General features: G+C 43.6%; 1 protein-coding gene across 1 annotated transcript in view; it reads right to left on the bottom strand.

Moving 5' to 3' along the window:
- LOC119514823 (leucine-rich repeat-containing protein 37A3-like) overlaps positions 1-10,083 on the bottom strand; it is a 53,909-nt gene extending 43,826 nt beyond the window's left edge. Inside the window, 5 exon segments of the mRNA XM_037810539.1 lie at positions 5,401-5,472; positions 7,758-7,888; positions 8,169-8,269; positions 8,361-9,291; positions 9,334-10,083. Coding sequence (XP_037666467.1) covers positions 5,401-5,472; positions 7,758-7,888; positions 8,169-8,269; positions 8,361-9,291; positions 9,334-10,083 — 1,985 coding nt within the window.
- Between the last annotated feature and the right edge of the window lie 3,891 nt (positions 10,084-13,974).

The following is a 13,974-nucleotide window of genomic DNA, read 5'->3' as shown; positions in this document are numbered from 1 at the left end:
TGGCTACTAGGTATATATTCAGAACAACTGAAAGGAGGGACACGAACAGACATTTTCACACTGATGTTCATAGTAGCATTTTCACGATTGACAAAAGATGGAAACAACCAGGTGTCCATCAACTGATGAATGGATAAACAAAATGTGATATATACATATGATGGAAAATTATTCAGCTGTAAGAAGGAATGAAGTCATGATGCTTGTTACTACATGGATGAGCTTTGAGGACATTATGTTGAATGAAATAAGCCAGACACGAAAGACAAATATTGCATGTCCTCATTAATATGAACTTAAATATAACTAGCAAACTCATAGTGCTAATATATAGAATATGGGTTATGAGAAGATAGAATGGAGGCAGAGAATGGGGAGCTGATGCTGAATTTGTGTAGAATATGTAATAAGGTTGATTGCAAATGTTTTGAAGTGGCTAGAAGTTATGGTAGCACATTATAGTAATTGATAGTGACGATATATGGGTGTGATTGTGGTTGAAAAGGGAAGCTTAGGGTTGTGTATACCACTAGAAGGAAAACCAAAGGATGAAACATGGTACTGTAGAATATAGTGAACCTCTTGAAGGTGAAAATGTTCTAGAATTGATTGGGGTGATGAATGCACAACTCTATGAATGTACCAGAAGATACTGTTGTGCACTTTAGATGGACTGTATGATATGTGAATTTATGTTAATAAAAGTACTTAAAGACAACTCAATTAAAAAATGGGCAAAGGATCTGAATGGACATTTTCCCAAAGAAGATATAGAAGTGGGCAATAAGAACAAGGCAAAAAGCGCTACATTGTTAGCATGCAGAAAATGCAAATAAAAAATACAGTGCACTACCATTCCACACATACTATGCTTGCTATTATTAAAAGTTCAGATAATATCAAGAGTTGGTAAGGATATGGAGAAACTGGAATCCTCATACACTACGAATGGGAGTATAAAATGGAGTATAAATGGCACAGCTGCTGTGGAAAACAGTCTGGCAGTTCCTCAAAGAGTTAAATGTAGACTTGACCTCTGGCCCACCAAATTCCACTCCTAGATATATATACCCAAGAGAAATGAAAACATATGTACACACAAAAAACTTGTACAAGACTATTCCCAGCAGCATTATTTATAATAGCCAAAAGGTGAAAACAACCCAAAGGTCCATCAACAAACTATGGTATAGCCACATGATGGAACAGTATCATCATAAAAGGGAAGTCCTGAAACATGCTACTACATGGATGAACCTTGACAACATTATGCTAAGTGAAAGAAGCCAGACACATAAGACCACATACTGTATTATTCCATTTATGTAAAATGTCCAGAAAAGGCAGAATAGACAAAAAGTAGATTAGTGACTGCCTAGAGCTGGGTGAGATGGGAGATTGAGGGCTGATGGCTAAAGGGTTAGGAGTTTTGGGGGGTGATGAAAATGTTCTAAATGTGATTGTGGTGATGGGTTTGTCATATCTGAGAATATACTGAAAACCATAAAGTTGTACACTTTAAATGGGTGTACTGTATAGTATGTGTGCTGGTTTGGATATATTATGTCCCCCAAAATGCCACATTCTTCAATGCAATCTTGTGGGGACTGACATACTAGTGTTGATATGCTGGAATCTTTGGATTAGGTTGCTTCCATGGAGATGTGACCCACACAACTGTGAGTAATACCTTTGATTAGATTATTTCCATGGAGGTGTGGCCCCACCCATTCAGCGTGGGGTCTTGGTTAAATAACTGGAGTCCTATAGAAGAAGTTCAGACAGAAGGAGCTCACTGCTGCAGCCAAGAGAGACATTCTAAAGGTGGCCGTTGAAAGCTGACACTGACATTTTAGAGAATGCCATTTTGAAACATAACCCGGGAGCAAGCAGACACCAACCATACGCCTTCCCAGCTAACAGAGGTTTTCCGGATGCCATAGGAGTTCTTCAGTGAAGGTGCCCTACTGTTGATGTCTTAATTTGGACATTTTCATGGCCTTCAGACTATAACTTTGCAACCAAATAACCCCCCTTTATAAAAGCCAATCCATTTCTGGTATGTTGCATAACGCATCATTATCAAACCAGAACAGTATGTGAATTATATCTCAATAAAATGTTTTTTTTTTTTACTCAAAAGGTACACAGCTTATTTTAAAAAATTTCCCTCCTGTCCCTGTCCCTTAGTCTATCCCCCTCCACTTCCCAGAGGAAATTAATGTTACTTATTTCTCGTGCCAAATGCTTTTAATTTTTCTTACAGGTTTGGGAAATCAAGTCTGCACACTAAATAATCTCAATGTGAAATATAAAATATATGTAGTTTTTAAGAAATTCACAAATAAAAATAAACTGCCAGGTTCTACCATTTTTTCCACATCAATAATATAACAAACTATTTTAAGGTGTTTACAAACCCTTTTGTTAGATTACGATGACAACTAGGTCTTTTATTTTTAATTCAGAAATCATTTTTGACTTGTCTATTCAAGTTGAACTAATGATAGGATACACAAACTGTCATGAAAATGCTTGTTAATTATCTTGAATGTATGTATTTTTCCAAAATCACCTGTGTGTCTAAAGGGACTTTTACAAATCAATAAGAAAGTGATAATTCAATAGAAAAATGGGCAAAGGACAGACAATTCCAAGAAGAAATATAAATGGTCAATAAACATATAAAGGAGAAGGACTGATGTCACCAAGATGGCAGAGTGAGATGCTCTAGTGTTCCATCCCCCCACAGAATCTTCAGACAAATAGCAGAAACTGAAAGAACACTCTTTCTCAGAGCTCCAGAAACAAAGAGTTGTAATAACTGGGTGAGTGCTGAGTCAAGAAAAAGGCCATTTAAAAACAGTAGGAACATGGGATTTGACCTCCAGGAGTGTAAATCTCCCTGGCAATGCAGGTTATGACTGCCAGGGATAAACCTGGACCTGACATCGTGGGATTGAGAACATCTTCTTGACCAAAAGGGGAATGCAAAATGAAACAAAATAAAGTTTCAATGGGTGAGAGATTCCAAACAGATTTCGGGTCCAGATTCATCCCCAGGAGTCATATCCCGTATTGCCAGGGAGATTTACACCCCTGGGAGTCAGGTCCCATGGAGAGGGGAGGGCAGTGAGTTCACCTGCCAAGGTGGCTTAGCTAGAGAGAGAGGATCTGGCCCACTGATTTTTGACAAGTATGCCAACTTCACTCAATGGGGAAAGAATAGTCTCTTCAACAAATGGTGCCGGGACAACTGGAGATCCACTTGCAAAAGAATGAAAGTGGACTCTTCCCTCACACCATATACAAAAATTAACTCAAAATATATCAAAGACCTACATATAAGAACTAAGAAAATAAACTCCTAGTAGAAATAGGGAATATCTTGAGGATCTTGTATTGGGCATTATTTTAGACTTTATACCAAAAGCACGAGGAACAAACTAAAAAAAAACCAGATAAATTGGAGTTCATCAAATTAAAGAACTTTTGTACATCAAAGAACATTATAAAGAAAATGAAATGGGAGAAAATATTTGGAAACCATATATCTGATAAGAGTTTAATATCTAGGATATATAAAACACCTTTTACAATGCAACAAGACAAAGACAAACAACCCAAATAAAAATGCACCAAGGACTTGAATAGATTTTTCTCAAAAGAAGATATACAAATGGCCAATAATCACATAAAAAGATGCTCAACAGCATTATCCATTAGGGAAATGCAAATCAAAATCACAGATACCACTTCACATCCACTAGAATGGCTATTATTCTAAAAACAAAAAATAACAAGAGTTGGCATGGATGCAGAGAAATAGGAACCCTTGAGCATTGTTAGTGGGAATGTAAAATAGTGTTGTCTCTGTGGAACAGTTTGGCAATTCCTTAGAAAGTTAAGTATAAAATTACCATATAACTCAGCAATCCCACTTCTAGGTATATACCCCAAAGAACTGAAAGAAGGGACTCAGGCAGACATCTGTACACCAATGTTCATGCAACATTATTCACAAGAGCCAAAAGGTGAAAGCAGGCCAAGTGTCCTGCCAGTGGATGGATGAATGGATAAACAAAATGTGGTATCAATGTACAATAGAATATTATTCAGCTGTTAAAATGAATGATGTTCTGATACATGCTACACCATGGATGAACCCTGAAGGCATCACGCTGAGTGAAATAAGCCAGATACAAAAGAACAAATATTTTGTGATCTCATTTATATGAAATAACTAGAGTATGCAAATTCGTAAAGGCAGAAGTAGATTTCAGGGTACAGGGGCAGGAGTGGAGGTAGGGAATGGAGACTTAATGCTTAATGGGTACAAAGGTTCTGTGTGGGGTGATGGAGCTGTTTTGGTAATGGATGGTGGTGACGGCAGCACAACGTTATGAATATTATCAACACCACTGAATTGTATACTTGAACGTGACCAAAACAGGAAATGTTATGTTGTATATATGTTACCACAATAAAAAGTAAAACTAGAATATACATTTAAAGATATTTAAACTCATAAATAATTATGAGAATTCTGATTCATATGGCATCCCTTTTATTCACCCACTGGGTGAGGAAAAAGATGGAGACTATCAAGTGGTGGAAGTGTGGGGAAGTGAAGCTGCCAGGTCCTGTTGGAGTGTGTGTTGGTACCACTTTTTTAGAGGGCAATTAAAATTTTATATCTACATAATCTTCACCCAACAATTCCATTTCTGAGTATCTATTCTCCAGATACACTTGTCCATGTTCACAACTAAGCATGTAAAGGATGTTCACTGCAGCAATGCACGTAACAAGGGAACTGGACACAATCTAAACATCCATCAATATGGTAATCATTAAATAAACCATGATACATTAATGCCATGGAACACTATGCAGGAATTTAAATGAATGGAGTAACTATATACTGGGAAGGAAAGCATATAAGACATCATGAAGTGAAAGAATCAAGAAGCAGGATAGGAAAGACAAAAAGCTGCATCATAAACCTATATTACTATATGTAAATACATATGTTGGCAAATGCATGAAAAAGGTCTGGAAAGACATGCAACAAACTCAGAGTAACACCCCAGGGGTGGGAGATTAAGGGACAAGGAGGATTTTTACTGTATCTGTTACTTCATTTTTATACACTAAGAATATAATCATGTTTTGTATCATGAAAAACAAATTTAAATGGCCTCTTTCTTATTTTCAAGAGGGTCTACCAAATTGAATTTTAAAAATAACCATAAAATTACAATCGACAGAGGTTGATTTTGGATATGGGGGCAGGAGGAAATACCTTTTCCCAGAGATATTGGCCTCAAATTTCTTGCAAAGAAGGATCTTACAATGCAGTTAGTTTTCTGTATTCACATTTGGAGAGAATATACTCACAGTTTCTCAGTCCAGAGGTATGCCTTCCATATATTTCCATCAATGTAAGAAATAGAATTTCCTTGGAAATTTCTGTGAAGAAACATAGTTCATATCCTTGACTAGGTAGGAAAAGAATGAAAAGAAAAAGTATAAAGAATTGTGGCAACCTCATGGTAAATAGTTTAAATGCAGAAAATACCAGTTTTCCAATTTCCATAGTTGTCAGCTTCCAAATTTGCACAATTAATAAAGAAATACTGTGGGGCCTGTGGCACAAATGATAAGACATCTCCTCAGAACCTAAACTTCATATTAGTCCAATTTCTTCTCCTTTGTCATTATCAACAAATAAGTATATAGAAACCAAAATCGTACTTTGAAAGTTATCAGTTACGTATATTTGTTAAATTTCACAATTAAAAAAAAGCAAAAAAAAAAAAAAAAAGCAAAAAAGAAACCACATGCCAGGAAGCACCAAAACTTTGGCAAAGTGCCCTCTGTTCAAACCTCTCCAGGTTTTGGGAAGATAAGGGCAATTAGAAATTGGAGAGACTGTGTACTGCTGCAGAAAGATCTCTTAGACATATTGCTTAGAGGAAAGTGCACAGCATTTAGCAAGGAGTAAAGTATTACCTAACTAGGAAAAACATACATATGAATGCATATACATATGTCAAAGCAAAGGAAAGATATCAGAAGGAAGGACACACAAAATGTAATGAGTCATCTTATAGGAGGTAGGGAGGAGGGGGGAAGGGAAGAAGGGGCAAGGAAACTTCAGTTTCATTTATCCCATATACTTCTATGACTTTTTTTTTTTTAATAAGTGGGAAGTATCTATGAATGGCATGTGTAAGAGACATTTAAACGCCTGAGGTTCAGTTGCGAACACTATCTCTGTGGATGACGTTGAATCTTTTACCTTTGGCCTCTGGTTGCTTTATGCTCACCAATAAAAGCCTCAAGCTGAACTCATGTTGCTCAAACTGGCTCGCCTTGCTGACTGCTACATTTCCAACTGCTGTACCACCATCATTCTCCCAATCATCCAATACAGTAACGTTGGAGTCATATTGGATTTTTCCTTTTACTGTTTACCCTATCCCCTAATTCCCTAGCCAATCACCAAATCCTGCCCATTCTCCTTTTGAAGTGCTTCCAGGATTTTCTTTTCATTCCTATCATAAACCCTCTGATTCAGCCCCTTTTCACTTACTCCTAGATTTTGCTAGAGGTTTCTATTTGGTCTCCCCAAATCAAGCTTTCCTCTCTCTAGATTGCTATATATATGGATTTTAAAATCATCCTCCTAGCTTGAAACTTTCAATGGCCCCCCATATCTGGCAGCATAACTGTCAAACCCCTATAGCTGATACTCAATATTTTTCATCATCTTATCTTTTGTTACTTCCTAACCCAAGTCTGCAGCCAGATTAGTCTACCAAACCCTGATATTTCCAGCAGGCTTTGCCTTGGTAGTACTCCCCATTTCTCTCTCTTTACTTTAAGCCCAAGCTAAAGTTTTATCTTGTCCATGCAGTTTTTGAATTAGAGCACCTATGGTGTGCATCTCTTTTAGTACTTACTTATATATCACTTCCCTTTTTATGCATATTCCCTTTCTTCCCACCTATCGTTGTTGTCAGCTTCCTGAGACAATGTCTTAGAGTTCTGTGGCTCCCACAGTACTTAGCCCTGGGTGGGGTACATCATAGGTGCTATATATAGAAAGCCAGCAACAAAGACAAGGTTTGAGCATAACTTAGCAATCGAATAATAGTAATAATAGCTAACATTCACATATATGCCAGGTAAGTGACGATATAAGCACTTTACATGTATTAACTCATTTAAATCCCACAACAATCCCATAAGATAGTAACTACTATAATCTCCATTTTGCAGATAAGGAAACTGCATCATTCTGCAGATGAGCTAAATAACTTGCAGATAAGGAGCTAAATGACTCACCCAAGTTTATAAATCTGTTAAATGACAGAGCTAGGTTCAAACCCTGGCAGTCTGACTTCAGAATTTTTGCTCTTAACCACCTTGTTGTATCATCAGCAATGAGGTGGGGAGAGGGACATGCTCCTGTAAGACAATGGAGCAAAAATGGGAGAACAGAGGTTAAGGCATGAAATGATGGGGCTAAATAAAATGGGTAAAGAAAAAGAATGAGGGCAATCACAGTGAAAAACTGAAGAAGGGGGCACAATAGTAAAAAGGAGAATGAGGATAAGGAAAAGTTGCAGGGAAAAGGTAAAAACAGACAGTAAGCCAATGTGGACTGGAGAGATGAGGAAGGCTCAGGAAGACCCTGAAAAGGCTATGTCAGGCAGGGTGCAGAGGCCAAAAGAAAAGGCAATTCTTACAGGATGGTGAAGGTGCCATTGTAGGTGCTGGGTTCTGGCACACGGATTTTTTGCAGCCTCTGCTGTGGACTCAGACCAGAACAGGACAGTGTCTCATCTTCGCAGGTACAGAGCTCATATATGTCAATGGTCTTGGTGACATTCTGTTTCTGTCGTGTAGCTAAACCCATACGTGTCTTTTTTGGGGGTGTAATTTGCAATAGGAGACTCTTGCTGATGTGCAGTTAAACCCATTTGCACCTTTTTTGGGGTGTAACTTGTGGTAGGAGACTGTTCCTATTGCACAGTTAAACCCATCTGCTTCTTTTCTAGTGGGTAATCTGCAGTGACTGTCTGTCCCCCTTGCACAGTGAAACCCTTCTGTGCCTCTTCTGAGGAGTAATCTGGGAAGTCCATCTGTTCCCATTGGACAGTTGAGCTCATGTGAATCTTTTCTGCACTGAGAGCCTGTAGCTGTTGCTCAGGTGATCCCGTCAGCTCCTTTTCTGGAGGATAATTTACAGATGGCCTCACTGAAGATGGAGTAGATGGAGGAACAGTGCCTGCTTCAGATGACCTTGGGCGCTGAGTTATGGAATGCTCTATAACTGAAGGTTGAGGTACGACTAGTCAGGTTTGGTTGCAAATTCCAAAACTCATCTGGTGGTGGAAGTGTTTCCTTGGGCTGCTTTGGAGATGGAGCTGTAGTCGAACGTTCAGCCTCTGTTGTGAATTCTGGAATTATGGGGACCTCCAGGTTTACAGGTTTACATGTGACACTGGGCAATTTTGAATGCTGAACTTGATCCTGATCTGAAGGTGGAACTGTGACCTCATGATGTACGGGAGATTGAGCTACAACTTCCTTACGTGGTGTTGGAGGCTGAGTTGGAGACTCCTGCTTGGTTGGAGAAGGTTCAACCTCCGTATTGGGTTCTGGAGTTATGGTGACCTCCTGGTCCATGGGTTTAACTGTGACACTGGGCAAGTTTGAATGCTGAATTTGATCCTGATCTGAAGGTGGAGCTGTCACCTCATGATGTGTTGGAGATTGAGCTACAACTTCCTTACGTGGTGCTGAAGGCTGAGTTGGAGACTCCTGCTTGGTTGGAGAAGGTTCAACCTCCATATTGGGTTCTGGAGTTATGGTGGCCTCCTGGTCCACAGGTTTAATTGTGATACTGGGCAAGTTTGAATGCTGAGTTTGATCCTGACTTGGAAGTGGAACTCTCTCCTCATGATATTCTGACGGTTGAACTGTAACCTCCTGAGGAGGCTCTGGAGGCTGAGTTGAGGACACCTGCTTGATTGGAGAAGGTTCAACCTCTGCATTGGGTTGTGGAGTTACAGTAAGCTCCAGATTCCCAGGCTTCACTGTGATTTCTGTCAGGTTTGGATGCTGACACTGAATCTGGTCTGCAGGTGTAAGTGTCACCTGAGGGTGTGTTGGCAAAAGAGCTGTAGTCTTCCTCAGGACAGTAGACTGTTCAACCTCCATTGTGGGTTGTGGAGTTATGGTGACCTCCTGGGCCAGAGCTGTAACTGTGGCACTGGGTGAGTTTGAATGCAAGGTTTAATCTTGACTTGGAGGTAGAACTGTCTCATGATATTCTGGAGGTTGAACTGTAACTTCCTGAGGAGCCTCTTCAGGCTGAGTTGAGGATGCCTGCTTGGTTGGAGAAGGTTCAACCACCACATTAGGTTTTGGAGTTATGGTAAGCTCCAGATTCCCAGGCTTCACTGCGATTTCTGTCAGGCTTGGATGCTGAGACTGAATCTGGTCTGCAGGTGGAAGTGTCACCTGAGGGTGTGTTGGAGGAGGAGCTGTGGTCTCCTGAGCAGCAGCATGTTCAACCTCCACTGTGGGTTCACTGTAGAACTCCACAGGTTTAAGTGTGACACTGGGCAAGTTTAAATGCTGAACTTGATCCTGACTTGGGGGTGGAACTGTCACCTCCTGATACACTGGAAGTTGAGCTATAACCTCCTTCGGTGGCTCTGGAGACTGAGTAGTGATCTGCAGCATGGCTGAAGGTCCAACTTCCGTGGTGAGTTCTATACTTAGGGTGAGCTCCATGTCCACAGGTTGAACTGTCACTTCAGTCAGGTTTGGATGCTGAGCCTGAATTTGGTTTGGGCGTGGAGATGTCACCTCAGGGAGCTTTGGAAATGGAGCTGTAGTCTCCTGTAGAGCAGCAAATTATTCAATCTCTGTAGTTGCTTCTGGACTTACGGTAAGCTCAAGGTCCACAGGTTTAATTGTGACTTCAGTCAGGTTTGGAGGCTGAGCCTGAACTTGGTCTGGAAGTCGAGGTGTCATTGCAAGGAGCTCTGGAGATGCAGCCATTGTCTCCTGTGGAGCAGTAAATTGTTCAAACTCTGTAGCTGCTTCTGGAGTTATGGTAAGCTCCAGGTCCACAGGTTTAACTGTGACAATGGACAAGTTTGAATGCTGAGTTGTTCGTGATTTGGAGGTGGAACTATCTCCTCATGATATGCTGGAGTTTGAACTATAACCTCTTGAGGAGGCTCTGGAGGCTGAGCTGGGGACACTTGTTTAATGGGAAATACTTCCTCTTTCTCAGTGGGCTCTGGAGTGTGACCTGGGGCCTTGTGCAGAACTGAAGAGGGTTCCACCTCCTTAGCAGGCTCTAGAGGCTGAGCTGTTGCCTCCGCTGCACTGGAGAAGCTTCAACCTCCTTAGAGGGTTCTGGAGGTAGAACTGAGGTTACCTGAGCTGGAGAAAGTTCTACCTTCTCAGTGGTCTCTGGAGGCAGAGCTGGGGCTTCCTGCTGGCCTGGAGAAAGTTCAACCTCCTTAGGGGGCTCTGGAAGCTGAGCAACGCCAACTTCTTGCTGGACTGAAGAAGGATCAACCTCTGTAGTGGTCTCTGGGGTTACAGTAAGCTCCAGATCTACAGGTTTAACTGTGGAAGTGGGCAATACTGGATACTGAGCCTCACTCTGAGCTACACCTTCCATAGCAGGTTCTGATGGCTCAGCTGGGGTCTCCTGCTATACTGGAAGAGATTCAACCTCCCCAGTGGGCTGTGTGGTCTGAGCTGGAGCCTCCAGCTGGACTGGAGAAGGTTTGACCTCTTCAAAGGGTTCTATAGGTGGAGCTGGGTACTGCTGCTGGACCTGTGGAGGTTCAGCATCTTTAGAGGGCTCTGAAATCTGAGGTGGCACCTCCTGCTGGACCAGAGATGGTTCAAACTCCTTAGGGGGTTCTGGAGGCTGACCTGGCACCTCTGTTGTTATGGTAAGCTCCAGATCCACTAGTTTAATCGTGACATTGGAGAATTGTAGATGCTGAGCTTCACCTGGGGGAGAAACTGTCACCTCATGAAGGATTGGAGGCTGAACAACACCTTCTGTGGCAGGATCCTGAAGCTGAATTGGGGATTCCTGTTGGGGTGGAGGAGGTTCAACATTGGTAGGCTCTTGAGACTGAACTGGGGCCCCCTGAAGCACTGGATAAGGCTCACCCTCCAATGGGGGCTTTGTAGACTGAGCCTGGGCTGTCTGCTGATTTGCAGAATGTTCAACTTTCTCAGGAGGCTCTGGAAGCTGAGCTGGGGCCTCTTGCTGGCTTGGAGAGGGTGCAGTCTCCTCAATGGGCTCTGAAGCATGAGCTGAAGCCCCCTGCTGAATTGAAGATGGTTCACCTTCCTTAGTGGGGGCAGGTTCACTCTCCCCAGGAGGCACTGGTGGCTGAGCTGGGGCTTCCGGCTGGGTTGTAGAAGGTCCAACCTCTGTAGTGGCTACAGAAGTTATTGTAAGCTCTAGATCCACAGGCTTAACAGTAACATTGGGCAATTCTAAATGCTGAGATTGATGCAGACCTGGAGGGTAAACTGTCACCTCATCATGCACTTCAGGGTGAGCTGCAACCTCATTAGAGGGCATTGAAGGCTGTAATGTGGTCTCCGGCTGGACAAGAGGAGGTTTGAGCTCCTCAGTGTGCTCTGTAGGCTCGGTTGTGGAATCCTGCTGGAATGGTGGATATTCACCTTCTTCAGGAGGTTCTAGAGGGTGAGATTGTGCCTCCTACTGGATTGCAGATGACTCCAGCTCCCCAGTAGGCTCTGGAGGCTGAGCTTGCTCCCCTTGTTGATTTGGAGAGGGTTCAACCTCCTTAGGAGGCTCTGGAGGATGAGCTGGAGGCTTTGGCAGTGGAACTGCAGTCTCCTGCTGGGTGGTAGAAGGTTCAACCTCCTCAGAGGTGTCTGGAGCGTGAGCTGGGGCCTCCTGTTGGCTTGGAGAAGCTTCACCTTCCTCTGCGGGTTCTAGAGATTGAGGTGTACCCTCCTGCAGGATTAGAGAAGGTTCACCTTCCTCAGGGGGATTTGGAGGCTGAGCTGGGGTCTCCTGCTGGCTTGGAGATGGTTTAACCTCGTTAGTGGGCTGTGGAGTTATAGTAACCAGTTGATCCCCAGTCCCAAATGCATCATTTGGCAATTGTGAGAAATGAGCTATACCCTCATATAACCTGGAACTTGAGTTATAACCCCCATAGGGGCCTCTGGACCAGTACTCTTCTGCTTGACTGGAGAAGGTTCAACCTCTTCAGGCAGCTCTGAGGACTGAGCTGAGTCCTCCTGCTGAACTGGGGCAGGTTCAACCTGTTCAGGGGGCTCTGCAGGCTGAGCTGATGTTTCCTGCTGGAATGGAGCATGTTCACCTTTCTCGGGGGGCTTTGGAGGCTGAATTGGCTCCTCTTGCTGACCTGGAGCAGTTCCTACCTCTTCAGTGGGCTCTGAAGGCTGAGCTGGGGCTTCCTGCTGGCTTGGTGAAATGTTGGCATCCTCAGAGGGCTCTGGTTGTCATGCTTGGGATTCCTGCTGGACTGAAGAAGCCTCACCCTCTTCAGTGGGCTCTGGAAGCTGAGCTGGGGCCTCCTGCTCTGTTGGAGAAGTTCCAACCTTAGTGGCTTCTGGAGTTATGGTAAGCTCTAGATCTACATGTTCATACGTGAGAGGCAAGTTTGAATGCTGAGCTGCATTCTGATCTGAATGTTTAACAGTCACAACTTGATGTTCTGGTGGTTGATGTACAACATCCTTTTGTGGCTCTGGAGGTTCAGCTGGGTCCTCTGGCTGGACTGCAGGAGGTTCAGCCTCCTCAGGGATCTCGGAGGGCTGTGCTGGGGCCACCTGCTGGACAGGAGGAGGTTCAGCCACTTCAGGGGTGTCCAAAGGATGATGTGCGTCTTCCTGCTGGGCTGGAGATAGTTCTGTTTTCCCAGGGGGGTCCAGATGCTGAACTGGGGCATCTTGTTGGATTTGAGATTGTTCCACCTCCTCATTGGGCTTTGGTTGCCCAGTTAAAACTCCCAGCCTGTGGGGAGAAGGATCAGCCTCCTCAGGGAGCTCTGGAAGCTGATCCAGGTTGTCTAGGGACTCAGAAGGTAGGTGGTCTGGAGGATAAAATATGTCCAGACTTGGATCTAGAAGATCAGGCTCATAGGATTGGTCTTGAAGAGCTCTGGGTGCTAACTGATCTCAATTTCCAACAACCTTAGCAAGCTGACGATGATGACCTAGATCTTTCTTCAGGTTTGGGGGTGAAACAATAAACTTACTTTGTTTTGAACTCTGACCGTCCTCTACAAGTGGAACAAGTATTTCATATGACTGGTGATCTCTAGCCTGCTTTAGACCTGGAGTGCAAATCCTACTTTTGAGTTGAGGAGGCATGGCTAGGGCCTCCTTCTGTACCCAATCTAGCACTGGACCCACCTCCGGGAGCTTTTCATGCTGAGTTCCATTGCCATTCACATCCCGAAGTGGAAGCACAAACTGAGCAGTCCTTGCAGGTAGCTCTAGAGCTGACTCTGTGTCCAGGAGTGGAACCAAAGTCTCGGTGATCTCCCGAGGTCAAGCCAACATGTGGCCCGGAGCCGAGGCCCCCAGGTAGTCGGGTGGGGGTGTAAGTGCATGGGGCGATGCAGGTGGGAGACCGGGGGAGGGCAAAGACCAGGTCTCAGTGGGTCCTGGGGGGTCGGGGTTCAGCTGGACTGTGTCTAGGGCTGACCCTGGAGGCCGAGCCGCCTGGACCAGTAGCCACAGCGGATACAGTGTAAGGAGGAGCTGCGGTGCCCAGAGGAGCAGCAGGGACATGACGTCGGGACGCTCGGGGTGGTCGACCCAGGCTAGTGGGGGACCTTCGCCGAGCACTGAGCGAGGAGTGGAATCCTTATTGCGGGACACTGTTATCGAGTTCTGACTTGGCGGGCC

This window comes from Choloepus didactylus, chromosome 18 (genome assembly GCF_015220235.1).
Source record: "Choloepus didactylus isolate mChoDid1 chromosome 18, mChoDid1.pri, whole genome shotgun sequence".
In the NCBI taxonomy this organism is placed as follows: Eukaryota; Metazoa; Chordata; class Mammalia; order Pilosa; family Megalonychidae; genus Choloepus; species Choloepus didactylus.
The sequence above is the reverse complement of the archived record's forward strand: the minus strand, read 5'-3'. Positions and strand labels throughout refer to the sequence as shown.